This window comes from Melospiza georgiana, chromosome 3 (genome assembly GCF_028018845.1).
Source record: "Melospiza georgiana isolate bMelGeo1 chromosome 3, bMelGeo1.pri, whole genome shotgun sequence".
Classification (NCBI taxonomy): domain Eukaryota; kingdom Metazoa; phylum Chordata; class Aves; order Passeriformes; family Passerellidae; genus Melospiza; species Melospiza georgiana.
The window spans coordinates 41,539,797-41,553,251 of NC_080432.1; the positions used below are offsets into that span (position 1 = coordinate 41,539,797).

The 13,455-nt window shown below is 46.1% G+C and overlaps 1 protein-coding gene across 4 annotated transcripts in view; it reads left to right on the top strand.

Annotated features, from left to right (window-relative positions):
• The window catches only part of LOC131081546 (uncharacterized), a 104,829-nt gene that overhangs the window by 41,500 nt on the left and 49,874 nt on the right, over positions 1-13,455 (top strand). Inside the window, exon 4 of one of the 4 annotated variants that reach the window (XM_058020727.1) lies at positions 2,534-2,587. The exons of 2 other annotated variants lie outside the window; for them this stretch is intronic. In XM_058020727.1, the coding sequence (XP_057876710.1) occupies positions 2,534-2,587 (54 nt within the window). The remainder of the gene's footprint in view (positions 1-2,533; positions 2,588-13,455) is intronic. One more of the 4 variants, XM_058020728.1, reaches the window with a different exon arrangement.

Below are 13,455 nucleotides of genomic sequence, written 5' to 3' on the forward strand. Positions count from 1 at the left end.
GTCTCTGCTGGTCCTCCCTTTATGTTTCAATATAAGGCCAGGATGGGTAAATATCTTGCTGCCTCTCTGATTTTAGTTGGGAAATAGTCTTTTGTTGCACTTTGATGAAGTCATTGGGGGACCTGTGGGTGTGACCATGCTAGGCATTTCATCCCACTGGACTGTACTGGAAGGTGTTTTACTTGCTCCTTGGCCAGCAGAGCTCTGTTTTTCCCCTTCCAGCAGAGGATTCAGTGGTGCTACTGAGGCAATGTAGAGTTTTGTGTCACAGCCTCTCTTCATCCTGGCAGTTCAGCCAAGTATCACTATAAAGCTCAGCTTTACAGCAGCCTTGGGAAGCCAAGGGTCTCACTCAAAGTCAAAAAGCTTGAAGTCATATGGGATACAACAGGGTATGTTCTGCTCTAACAACATTCTTCCCCTAAAAGATGGGGCTCAGAATCCTGAGTCCTTATTCTAATTGTCATTGCTCAACCTGACATTGTCTTGCACTTTTTATCCCACCTGTGACTTGAGCTATCTAGCCTACCCTTCCTCATCTCACCAGCCAACATTTTCATCACCTGGGAGAAAAACTGAAGGAGAGACCAAAACTTGCAAGACCTCACAGCTCCTCACTTTTTTCCTTCCTTGCAGCCTGGGTTTTGTCAGCCCCATCACGGTCTCCTTCCTTCTCTTAAGGAAGAGAGCCTTAAGAAAGGCAGAAGAAAGAAAACTCAGAGCCTTACCATAGTGCCTTGCAGCCTGGCTGGGAGCTGAGTCCTGCAATATTTTATATGAACTCCCAGGATTCCTTATTTAGTTGGACAGCTGTGGGCTGGGCTAGTTCAGTTCAACAGTTCCCTTTGTCTCCTGCCTGGTTTGTGCAAAAAGCTGTTGGATCTTTTTGGGTTAGAAAACTTGGAGCTGTGCTGCCAGGTCAGACCTGGGACCAGAGCAGTCAGGCATGGCTGCTGTTGAGTCCTTTGAATAATGGAGACAGCAGTAGGATTCACCTGCTAAAGGATTAACAGGAAAAAGCTCAAAATCCTTGCAGCACCTCCCTTTTTCCCCCACGCATGCTTGGATAATAAAATACACTGTCCTTGAGCCCCAGACTATTCATGTGAAAGTTTCAAAGTGGAGCATGTGTGTGCCAAGTTCTGGATTTTAGATCAAAGAGGCTGATGTGCTTAGAAATGCTGGGTGGATCTCTAACTCCCTCTCCAAGTTCTGGGCAGTAATGTGGGTTGGGACTGCAAAGACGTGCTTATGGGATGTGGAGTGACAGAGGGTGGTGGAGGAATGGAAATACTTCCCACCTCCCAGCAGTACTTTCTACTGGAAAAATAATAAATACTTTTACCTAAGCACTGACTTCAGTTTTGGGGTGGTGCTTTTTCTTCTGAATTTTTTGGAGGTTGTTTGTATGTTTTGGATTTTTTAAGCTTTTTGAGTTTCCAAGACTCCCTGTACTGTGTTGCTTTTTATCTTGCTTTGTGCTAGAGAAAGCAGAAGGCTAACAAACAAACAAAAAGAGAGAAAATAGAAAGGTCTCACTATTTCCCACACATGTTGGTAAAATGGTGGGATGTCTTTCTACAGCCTTTAAGAGCTTCATCTGAAAAACACTTCAGTTGCTTTGTAAAAGCATGTGGCTGTGGGGAGTGCTTTCCCATACTTCACACAGCTTTCCAACCGGAGAAGTGTTAAAAACAGAAGCGAGGAAAATCTTTCATTTCTTTCAAAAGCTGATGGAGAAGATTCTTCCTGACATGCTTCCCTCACCAGGTATTTCTGTATGAAAAATACAGTTAAAATATATTTTTTTAATGAAAGAACTGTTCTCTTGAAGCCTTGTTTTTCCAATTGGGAGTTGTTTTGTGACAATTTTTTGAGTGGAAAGAATGATTTTATTCACTTGCCAGCTTTTAAAACACTGCCTCAAAACTGGGATAGAACTTCAACTCACCTGTTTTTTTCTGTAATTTCCCAGAATAATTGCTGGTTCAAGTATATCCTGTTTGCTAAGTTGTGTGGTTCATGTTATGACAACTTTAATGACTCTTGCAGTATATGGCAAGGAGATTTAGAACTGCAGCCAGGTGCTTTTTGCTTTTTTTTTTTTTTCATTGTAAATAAATAAGCATAATGAAAATATCTGTTTAATAATGGGAACATTCACATTTACATTAAATAGACCATATTTTCCTTTCTAAAGGTAGATAAATTCACGTGCTTCAGGGATAAGTTTAACCACTAATTGATGGAAATTAAGAAGAAATTTCCTTTCAGGCAGTTGTTCTATCTTTTTCCTTGTGAAATTTCTTGTATGTTCTTTCAAAGCCTAGGCCAAAGGCTGTGTGAGACAGTCTCAGATTAGGTTGACTTACTTGCTGGCCACCTTTGGTAATTCTTAATCTTTCATATCCCACTTAACCATCCATCCATCTTGTTTTAATGAAATGTTGATTGAAAGGGACTCCTTACAATATCCCTCTTTCTGTTCATTCATACTATTTCTACTAATCCCTGGATTCTACTTCTCTTTCAGAAGATGCTGCTCAAGAAGAATTGTGGAGTGAAGACTAGAGTAATTAAAATTCGTGTAAGTTGCCCTTTTCTGGTGCAGTTCCTTCATCTTTCCACATATACTAGTGTGGTGGTTCTCACTGAATATCTGTGTCCAGAAAATGATTTCTGGAGATTTCTTGTGGCTTGATCAGCTGCATAACAAAAGTTGCCAGCATGGAGTATAGCATGTAGTTGCAATTTAGGCTAGGTGCTGACAAGGCTAATAATACATTGTCTTTTCCATTTTGAAGGTTTCAAAGCTTCCTTGGTTTGAGTCTACATCCTGTGCTGTGAGCTCATACAGCATAGCTGTCTGGTAGGGTGTCATCTGGATCCTTCTTGACCAAGTGGTGTTTGGTAGGGGTGAGAGGAGAAAAGGCATGTACCTGCATGATGCAGTAATGTTTGCAGAACCAGGTGGGATATGGGACTGGGTGATGGCTGGTAAGAGCTGCATTGCTTGGACGACTTTGTAGCTGGGATGAAGCTGCAGTGTCCTGAGCCTCTCTGTGTTTGACAGCCTGCATCCCTACCAGAAATGCTCAAGTCTCATCCTTGTAGATTTTGTTACCTGCACCTCTGAGAGTTTTGTCTTTAGCAGCACATTCCTGGACTCATCAGCCAGCCTCTGCTTCCTTTGTGGGTACCTTGTATTTCTTTTGGTCTGTGCTGTATGGTCATGTGGGAGATATATCCTGGGCTAAATCCAAGAGAAATGTGACAAGTAGGTTGAGAGAGGTGATTCTCTCCCTCTTCTCTGCGCTGGTGAGACCCCACCTGGCATGCTGCATCCAGCTGTGGAGTCCCTGAACAAAGAAAGAAAAGTAACTGTTGGAGCAAGTCCAGAGGATGGCTGTGAAGTTGTTAAGAGGACTGCAGCATCTTCCCTACAAAGGCTGAGAAAGCACGGGCTGCTCTGCCTGGAGCAGATAAAAACTCCTAGGAGACCTTGTATCACCTTCCAGTACCCAAAAGGTACTGGAAGGGTACAAGGCAGCTGGAGAGGGACTTTTCGCAGGGGTTTGTAGTGATAGAACAAGGGGGAGTGGCTTTAAGCTGAAGGACAGTAGATTTCGATTAGATTTTGTGAATAAATTCTTTACAGTGAGGGTGATGAATTCACGGGAACAGAGAAATTGTGGCCAGGTTGGATGGAGTTCTCAGCAATTTGGTCAAGTAGAAGGTGTCCTCGTCATGGCAGGGTGTTGGAACTAGATGATCTTGAAGGTCCCTTCCAACCAAAAACATTCTAAGATTCTGTTTGTTTGTGATCTTGCATGTTGTCACCAAAGCAGATGTACCTGATCTTCCATGTTTGTGATACACAGGCAAAAAAAAAGATTAGGGGGAAGAAAACAAATATTCTTTGTGATGGAGCTCCTATTTTCACTGCAGTGTTTCTTACAGCCTTGCAAGAGGGATGAATGACAGGCCAGGATCCTTTCAAGGTTTTTACCTTGCCCAGCAGGCAATAGGAACGCTGCCTTTCTGTACCCAGAAGTGCTGCAGTTGATAATTATGCTGTTGGATGTCCTTGCCCATCAGTGCTCTGGAAATGAATTTGGTGTCTGAGAGGAGGAGGAGCAGGTAGAGCTGGCTGGAGCCTGGTGCACAGCCGGGGGTGATATTTTTCTGACTTCTCAAACACCTTCTGTCAGGGCTCTTCAGTCCTGTCTTCCAGCAGCCCCACAGTGACCCAGTACTTCTGATTGCACAATTAATCTTGATCTTTTATGTACTCTCATGTACTTCTGCCTGGATTGTTTTCAATATAGTTGTGTCCTTCTGTGCCCCATGAGCTCTCCCCAGGCTGTGCCTGTCCTTCAGACCCACCAGCTGTCTAATCCTGGTGCAATGTTTTAGCACATCTTGTTTATCACCTTCCTTTATGCCTGCCCTGTGCTCTTTCACTGGGTTTTTTCTGGGTGTCTGTCCCTGGACACCAGCTATTTCCAGTGGTGCTTGGTGATGGTTCTCCAGTCCCTTGGGTTTCAGTGATGCCTTGGTGAGGTGGTTTCCTGACAGTTTAAGCTCATTATTGTGGCTTACTATTGTCCCCCTGGAGAATCTGAAAGGAGAATTATCCCTTTGCTCCTTGAGCCCGTGTCAGCTTGCAGTAAAATAAACAGCAGAAACTGGGAGCACGCTTTTCTGACAGATGGCACAAAATCCACTCTTCTGTGGCCAGCCTTGCCAAGCTGGGGCAGTGCCTCTCCACCTGAGGCACTGCTGGCTTCCATGGTAATAGCATGTGATGCATCACAGCCTCTTGCTGGTCTGTTGTAGTGGCAGTGCTGTTTAGTAAAGGTGCATTTTTGCCTCCATTTTTCAAGGGGTTGTGAATGCCCACTTTTGTGTATGCAGCTGAGAAAGGAAGCACCAGGTCCCTGGCAGAACTCATTGCTGAAGTGCCTCAGCTCTGGAAACGGCTGAGAGAGGTCAATACTTCTTAAACACAGTGCCATGCTCTCATCATATAAAGGGAAACCTCAATCCAGCCAGCAGGACATGCTTGGCATGGTATTCCTTCTCTGTGTTGCCCAGCAGCAGAAAAAGAGGTAATGGGCACAAGTAGAAATGTAAGATATTCAGGTTGCCCAGGGAAACTGTGGAAACTCTGTCCATGGAAAGAGTCATGGTGTGCCAGGATGCAGACCTGGGCAACAGGCTCCTGCTGACCCTGCTCAGAGGAGGGGGTTTGAACTCAGCTATCTCTAGAGCAACCTCAGCCCTTCTGTGATTTCTGGGTCTTGTCCAGCATTCAGTAATGGAGTCAGAGCACACTAGGGACCTAAGTTCTATTGGAAGGGCTATTCTAAGGCCCTACCGAATGTGGCATTTTGGCAAGAGTGATAGCAGGAGGCAAGGTGAGAGGCTTGGCTCTGTGTTGCTGAGGGCCTGGTGGCACAGGTTCATCGTTGGAATCTGTCCATTGTGGTGAGGGTAGAAGAAATGAAGACAGATCTCATAGTGATGGGTTGATGAGCTGTTACTGGAGGAACCAGGCAGCTGTCTGTGTGTCTGAACAGGAAACATCACCATGTGAACCACTTTGCTTGTGTCACTGATGCACAAGTGCTTCTGTTTCAGATCAGGTAGTGTCTCTTTCTGAACTGAGATGGTCACAGATATCCAGAGAGACTACAGCTGGATGAACAGGCAGTGTGAACTGATCTGAGGAGCAGGCAGGATATCTAGTGGCTTGTGCCAGGGATTTAAACCAAGGATCCTTGATTTCTTCAATTTTTCTGCTGCTGTCTAACTTGTAGGAGAAAGGATCGTGCTCATTCCATCTTGTGTGGGGACAGTGATGACTGTGACCTTCTAATAGCATCAGCAATAAAGCATTTTCATCCTGTTCTTGTTGAGATCAGTATCTCATGTGGTTGTGAGATGATGCCTGCTTTTAAAAATCCCTCCTGGCTGATACTTTGATTGCCTTGACATCTTGGGGCTTTGCTGATGTGTCAGGGTGCAAGATGTTGTTTTCTCATGCATCATTACAGCTATTCCTTCCTCTGTCTTCTGCTGATTCCTTCCTCGGTCTTCTGCTGGAAGAGTCTCCCATGAGAAGGTGAGATGGAGGGGGCAGTGTCTTTGCCCTCTGGCATGGAAACACACCTACAGCCTTTGGTTTGTGGTCCTTGGTGGTCTTTCTTAAGCAGGTGACCTGCTGCTGTTAAGCAGGTTGCAGTTTTTACACTAAGGTGTCACCTTGCTCTTGTTTCCTATGCTTAAGTTTCCCAAGGGCCAGCTCAGGTGGTGATCAGCCAAAGCCTTTCCCCTCACGCAGTGGTTCTTAAGTGGGATGATGGGATAGTGATGTGACTACTAAGAACCTAACAGTTATGGAAGAGAGGCTGGCTACCTTTTCTAATGTGCAGCAGCTCAGTTTGAAATGTTTTCAGGAATAGCAGCTGTGAGAGGTGGCAGCCTACTGTGAAGAGCAAATAATATTAAAAAGAAAAAAATCTTGCTTCTGTTCCCACAGAGTAAGAGATAATGGAACAGAAGAATCATCCCCTGTGGGCAAGTGAGCAGAGATAAATCAGAGGTGACAGCATGTACATGAACTATGGATTTGTACAAAGCACATGCCACTGCAAGGTCAGGGGCAGGTGTTGGTCTGTGTGTGTGTGTGGCACATGAGCTGGGCAGTGTGAGTGTACAGACCTGGTCCCTGGTCTGTCATTTATTCCTGTTTCTGTTCTTCCTTGACAAACTTCTACACGCAGTCTCTGAATGGGATTAGTGGAGCTGATCTTGTCTTAACAGCAGTAGGTGGGTAGAAGACACCCAGGGGCTTACCAGTTGTGTCTCAAGGATCTTGTTGGGGCTGGCAGAAAGGAAGGAAGGATTTCAAGGCCAATCTGATAACCTGGCTGATCAGAGAGATGTTTTCTGCTATGTAAAAATAAGAATTTTAAATCGGAACATAAACCTCTTGTGCTCTTGCCTTGATCTTATCAATGTTGAGAACACCCTCTGCTTGGGCAGGGGCCAGATCCCAGGGAATGACTTCCCTGTCTCTTATCTCTTACTCTGCATCCTAAAACGCCACTGCAGAAACATGCTGCTGGCTTGTCTTCTTCTAAAACAAGGGACCTTTTCAGCTTGGAGCTGAACAGGAGATATGCTGGCCAGAACCTTCTGGGCAGATGCCTGAGCTATTCACATGTGCAAGGCATACCAGGTGACAGAGCAGTATTGGTGCAAACCTCTGTTTCTGGCTGTGCAGCACTAAGTAAAGATGTAATCAAAAGGTTCAGTGTGTGTATACATACATATGTACATATATATATATGTGTGTTTGTGTATATATGTATATAAACCCCACAGGTGTTGCTCCTTCCATCACTCCTTCCATCACTTGCAGGCTCCCAAGGAGCACTGCAAGCATTTAGCATTGGATGCATATAAATATGCAGATAAATACCATGATTGCAATTTCAGAGTGAGTTACACTGAAAATCCAGCAGAAGGTGTAACTGACTTGAAGAGAGATAGGGTGATGAGAACTTTAGACCATGTTCCTAGAGCTGTGTCCTTATCCATACCATATCATGAGTATAAACACCTAGGGCATCTCAGGCAGCAGAAATCCCAAACTGTAGCTTACAAACAGTTTCTCAAACCTTCCTGGTTGTTTCTAGTATGTGCCTGACTGTCTAAACCTCACTCTGATCTTAAAATCAACAAGAGAGACTTGCCTCCCTGGCCAGTCACAGCCTTATGGTCAGAAGCCCCTCGTGGAGATTTTGATGTTCCAGTTTCCCCTGAGGTGTCTTGGCTCCAGTTGATGGACATGCCTCTGCTAAGCAAAATGGAGAGGGCCCTCTGCTAAGTGGGAGCATGAATGTCCCTTTGAGTATCCTACGCTCCTCCCAACCCAGCCACTGAACTGCCTGCTGAAGATGATAGTTGGTCCTGGAGAATGCCAGCCCTTGTTCTGAATAATCCCTGACAAAATACTTTGTCCAGAGTTTCCTCAGTTTGGGGAAGGGTTCTGTGTAGCCAAGGGGGGAATGCCTCTGTCTTTTAAAAACTACTCCAAATATCTGATTTTTACTGGATTTCATGGCAAAGGCTAACCAGCCTTTAGCTTGCCCACAGCCCTTAGAAGTGGGACTGTCGTATCTCTCTTCTGTTTCTGTAAGGATAAGAACTTTTATTGCTTCCTGCTTTTCATAAATTCCTGTCATGTATGCCCTTGCACCTGTTGAATCATGTAAGTGCCCACAGAACAGACTTTGTGGAATAACCAAGATTAATCCACACAGCACCATGAAAGAAGCAAGCGGCTGGTGAGTGAGGAGGCTGGCTTCCTATTTTCAGCACTGTTCCTGCTTTGTGGTCTGATGTGGGTTGTGGGTCTGGTTTAAGGATACGGGGAGGTAGAAACAAGGTGCAGCCCAATTGCTTCTGGGACAGCCTTGTGTGTCAGTGGTGGCTATGGCTGGTGGCACTGTGGTTCAAGGAAATGGAAAGTGGCAAGGCATGTTTCACGGAGAAGGGGTCAGATTTAATGACTTCTGGGTGATATCTTGCTGATGGAGCAGAGAAGAAAGAGATGTAGGGGATGGCACAGGGTCACAGACAGCCACTGCTCTCTGTCAGAGCTTCAAGTCCAAGATGGCTGATTAGGCACATCTGCTCACTGTGTCCAGCCCCACTGCAGTTGTTCTGCTCCCTTTTTGTTCATGTGGCTGTGGGAACCTGGCAGCCATTGCCTCTCCCAGTCCCTGGAGCTGTGATCCTCTTTTCCCACACACCTCTCCCATAATACACCCACTTCCCTGCGCTTGGCTTCCACAGCTGGGGTGGTTTGTCCAGAGGCAAGTGCACCATGTCAGCATGTGTTTGCAGCCTGCTCATGCCAGGCTAATTAATCCTCACTTTGCACCTTTAATTTGGGTACCCTTCAAGTTGAGAGCAGCTCTGTGCCAGCCTGCCTGGCCAGAGGGAATCTGCTCTCCCTGGCCTTATGCAAACTGGAAGCCGCGCACGCCCGAGCGCGCACCACGTGCCGGCTCTGCGGGAAGCACAGTGCCTGGGCTTCCTGGCCCCGAGGGAGCAGGACTGGGAGGCAGCTGCTGTGATCCCTCTGAGAGGAGGCTGTTCCTGCTGCACAGCAAGGGCTGGAATGGGGAGAGTGGAGAGGAAGGAGAGGGTGAGGTAGTGTCACTTGTGTACAGAGCAAAACTAAGGTCTCTACTCAGATGCACTTGGAGATTTAGGGCCTGATTGTGCCGTGTCTGTGTTTATTTGGAGCTACTCTTGTGCTTGCCTCTTCTCCTGCTCAGGCACATGCAGACCCTGTAGTATTTACAGGAACTGCTGCAGGTATGCAGGCAGCACAGGCACCTTCTTATGAGAAGGAAAATGGTGCAAAATATGGCTCATTCGTAGGGAAATATGGGTTCATTCCCTTGGTCCTAAGAGACTTGTTTTGTCTTCAGAGCATGATCTTTACTGGGACCCTGGTGTGGTGGGTTCCCCAGCTTGGCCAGGGAGCACTGACAGACTGCTCCTCTGAATGACCCATCTGTCCCTTTTCTTTGTGCAGCCTCTTTCCTTCAGGTTGTCAGCCAGGCAAAATCAAAGCTTGCAGTCAGCTTTGTCAAAGACCTATCTAAAGATGTGTGAGAGAGGAGAAGAAAGGCTTATCATGCTTGTGCCAGCAAGGACCCAGAGCTGAAACTGGCTATTTCTGCTTTTGGGCAAGTGACCAACAAGCATCTGCTACGCCCTTTGAAGTACCTTCCAAAAAGGTTCAGTGCTGTCTGTCTGGTGGCACCTCTGTAAGTCTGGTAGTTGCCACCTCACAACTCTGCGCACACATTTGCAAATGTTTGATTTTTTAAAAATTTTTTTTAAACCTTTCTAGGATGAACAGTGATGTGTTTGTAAACCGTTGAACTGCTCTTTGCAATGTGGTGGTATGGAAAGAAAAAGGTGTTAGGCAGCCTTGTGTTGGTGATGGCAGACAGGTCTTTCAGTCTTTTGGGGGGGCAATGAAAATCATAAGAAAACAGTGCCCACTGCAAAGTTTTGGTTTCCTTGTCAGAACAACATTTGGAGATGATCTTTTTTTTTTCTTGGAAGAGAAAAGAAAAGGGTAGTCATAAAGTGAAGTTCTGGCACGGTCTATTTTTTAACTATTTCTTGAAATAAAATTCTATATGAACCTGGGAGTGTCGGACAGACTTTCAGGAGGAAAGGAGTTTGCCTGTGAAAATTTCCTCCTGTAGCTGCTCCAGGTCTGTGACTGGAATAAATTGTTAGAGGCCCTATCAGAGTTAATGAATAAGCAGTTAAATGTGAATTGTTGCTCCACTGGAGGAGCTGGTCCTGCTTGCCAGCGACTATTTCTTGAAAACTGCCTGAAGCAAGACTGTAATTGAAAAGAAATCGCCTCTCATCAGAAGGTTGAAACACCTAAAAGTTAATTAATTCATCCTGGCTGTAGTGTGCTGTTGTGGCTTAACCCCATGATGAAGTTGCTAACTTGCTACCCTGGTGGGTTGGGGGAGAGAATTAGGAGGGTAAATGCGAGATGGTTTGTGGGTTGAGATAAAGATGATTTCATAGAGAAAACAAAAACTGTACATGCAAGCAAATCAAAACAAAGAATTCATTCAGCTTTCCATGGGTAGGCAGGTGTTCGGCCATCTCCAGGAAAGCAGGACTGCATCATGGCTACTTGGGAAGGCAAAACACCAGCTTAATGCCATCTTATGGTATGGAAAAGTCCTTTGTCCAGTTTGAGTCAGATGTCCTGGCTGTTTCCTTCTCAGCTTCTCATGCCCTTCCAAACCTTCTTGCTGTCAGGGCACGAGAAGCTGGGAAGTCCTTAACTTAGTATAAACACTGCTTGACAGACTGATAGTTTAGTTATTGCTGTCACCATTATTCTCATCCTAAATCGAAGCCACAGGATACACCAGCTACTAAGCAGAAAATTAATTTTATCCCAGCAGAAACTAGGACATGTATGTATTATGCATTGAAGAAACTGAGGCAGAGATGTTGAGAAGTGGCTTGGGCAGAACCATGTTTGGAATTACAGATGTGACTAGGAGCAGGCATGTGGGTCCCCTTCTCTTGCTCACAGCTGATGGCTTCACACATCACAGTTGAAGAGTGAAGAAGTTTATTTTCTAACACTTAGCAGGGGTGAGAGGAAGGAGGACCATGTGGAGTTAAATCAGTGTACCTGTAAATGTTCCTCTGTGGAGTCTGACAGCCTTTACTCTTTCTGTGCCCTGCCTGAATATTGGTGCTGCCTCTGGCTCTCCCCATTCCTGAGCAAGGCAGCTGTATCCCAGGCAGGCATCTGTCCTTGCCAGAGCTGTTGTGGGGATTTATTCCTTCCCACACAGGGTGGTGGTGGAAATCGGATGCGCCTTTACAGCTTGCAATTACATGGTGCCTTTCATCCCAAAGGACTTTTAACAAGTGAGTCTACAGACTGCAAAGGGATCATTCACCCACCACTGGAAGGCAGCATCCTTTAAATGGAGCTCAGCAGCGCTTCCCAGCCACTGGGGTCCAAGAGTAGGAAAGAAGGGATTCCTGTGTTGGATTGGCCTTGAGTAGGGACAGGTTGGCAGAGTGCACAAGCTGATCTGGTTTTGAATCCCACCTGGATACTAGAGCTCTTGAGAAAGAGGACCAAAGAGTCCTCTTAATGTACATCTCCCCCAGCACACCACTCCCTTCAAGACATCGTTGTGTTGGGTAGCTTCATTTCCCCACTCCTATGGGGATTGTCATTCCCATAGCTGAAAGCTCACTTGGACCTGTGCTCACTTTGGCTTTGTCCAGAGAGGAGAACCATGATTCTGTGGAATCATGAGACCAAAATCATGTTACTGTCTGCATTTGAGATACTTCCCCAGACTTCATAGAAGTGAATGACCTGTTTCTAGGAGGAATATGGCTTCATATTAAGAGATTTAGCTTTACATGTTTGTCTTCTTCCTGTATACTCTTTCCTTGCCAAAATGTACAGTTATGTTACAGATGGGTTTGTGGAACAGTTGTGCATTTGTCTGTTTTCTGAAAGCTGCTAATATGATTGAAATTTGCATTTCTTCTGTGATGTTTAATATTACTGGCCTTCTTCGAGGCACCTCCCTCCACTCACTATATTTAGGTGTACTTCTTTGTTAATACACTTCAGATACGTTTCAAACCTGGTTGTTTATTTGCCCCCCTGTATTTAAAGGTGATAATGTATTGGTGAGGACAGTACATGTTGGCAGGAGTGTATGTGTAGGCTCATGTACATGGGTGAAGAGGCATCCTTGACCAAGGTGGTTTGTGCATAGTTGCTTGAAACATGTGTAAGATGAGTTTACTTCCCTTAAGAGCTCATCTAACCCAAATCAGTATGGGTATATCCAGGTGCTGGAACTACCTTGTGTTCTGAGCAGTGATGAGCTGTGGTGCCTTAGACCATCCCCTGGATGCTGTGAAGTTCCGGCTGTGCATGGCTTGAATTACTTTACAAGCAGGCAAAGTTTGTGTGAGTGGAACAGCCCTCCCTGTGATTTCTGAGTCAGGAGTCTGTGTGTGCCCAGAGGGATGTGCACAAGTGACCAGGGAAGGGCCTGTGTACTGGGGAGAACCCGAGGCAGGTGAGTATGTGCAAGTGAGCACGTGTGTGTGACAGAGCCTGTGTGTGAGCCTGTGTGCTCTCCTGTGGCAGCCGTGTGAGTCTGACTCGGGCCATTCTCCAGCTGTGTAAATAGATTGCTTAGCAAACTGAGGGCTCTGGTTAATGATTGCCATGAGCACAGGGCCCATATTAGGCTCCGTTCTGTGAGCGGTACCCAGCTGTCCGAATGCCATTAGAGTGAGCACATGAGCCTTTAACGTCAAGTGTGTATTGTTTGTGCTCTGAGGAGCCTCTGCAGGAGCTGCCCTGGGGTTGCTCACCAGGGACTGTCAGGCAGGTTTATGGCAAGCTCCCTGGGACCTGCTGCAGTGGCAACAACCCTTAACACCCTTCCCTAGTCAAAGCAAAGTCCCAGGCATGGTGTGCCCAAGGAGAAGGGCAGGCCTGGCTAGGATGCTTGCCCAGACTACAGGGAGGCAGCTGGCCCAAGCCACAGGGTGGCAGGAACATGTTCCCCTCTCTGGCAGCTGGCTCTATCTGTTTTTGTTCTGGAAATACATCTACAGAGCTTTGCCTTGTGCTACTCATCAGGACCAGACCACCACATGCTGTGATCCCAAATGGTGTCTTGGACTAAGCCAGATCAGGCCTGGTCATCCCTAGAGCTGGACATGAACTCCAATCTAAAAACACTCCTCTGCAAGAAGAGAGTTGAGGGATTTGGAGGTTTCTTAGCTCCAGCGAGGTCAGTGCCAGAGATGCTGCCCTGTCAGTCAGGG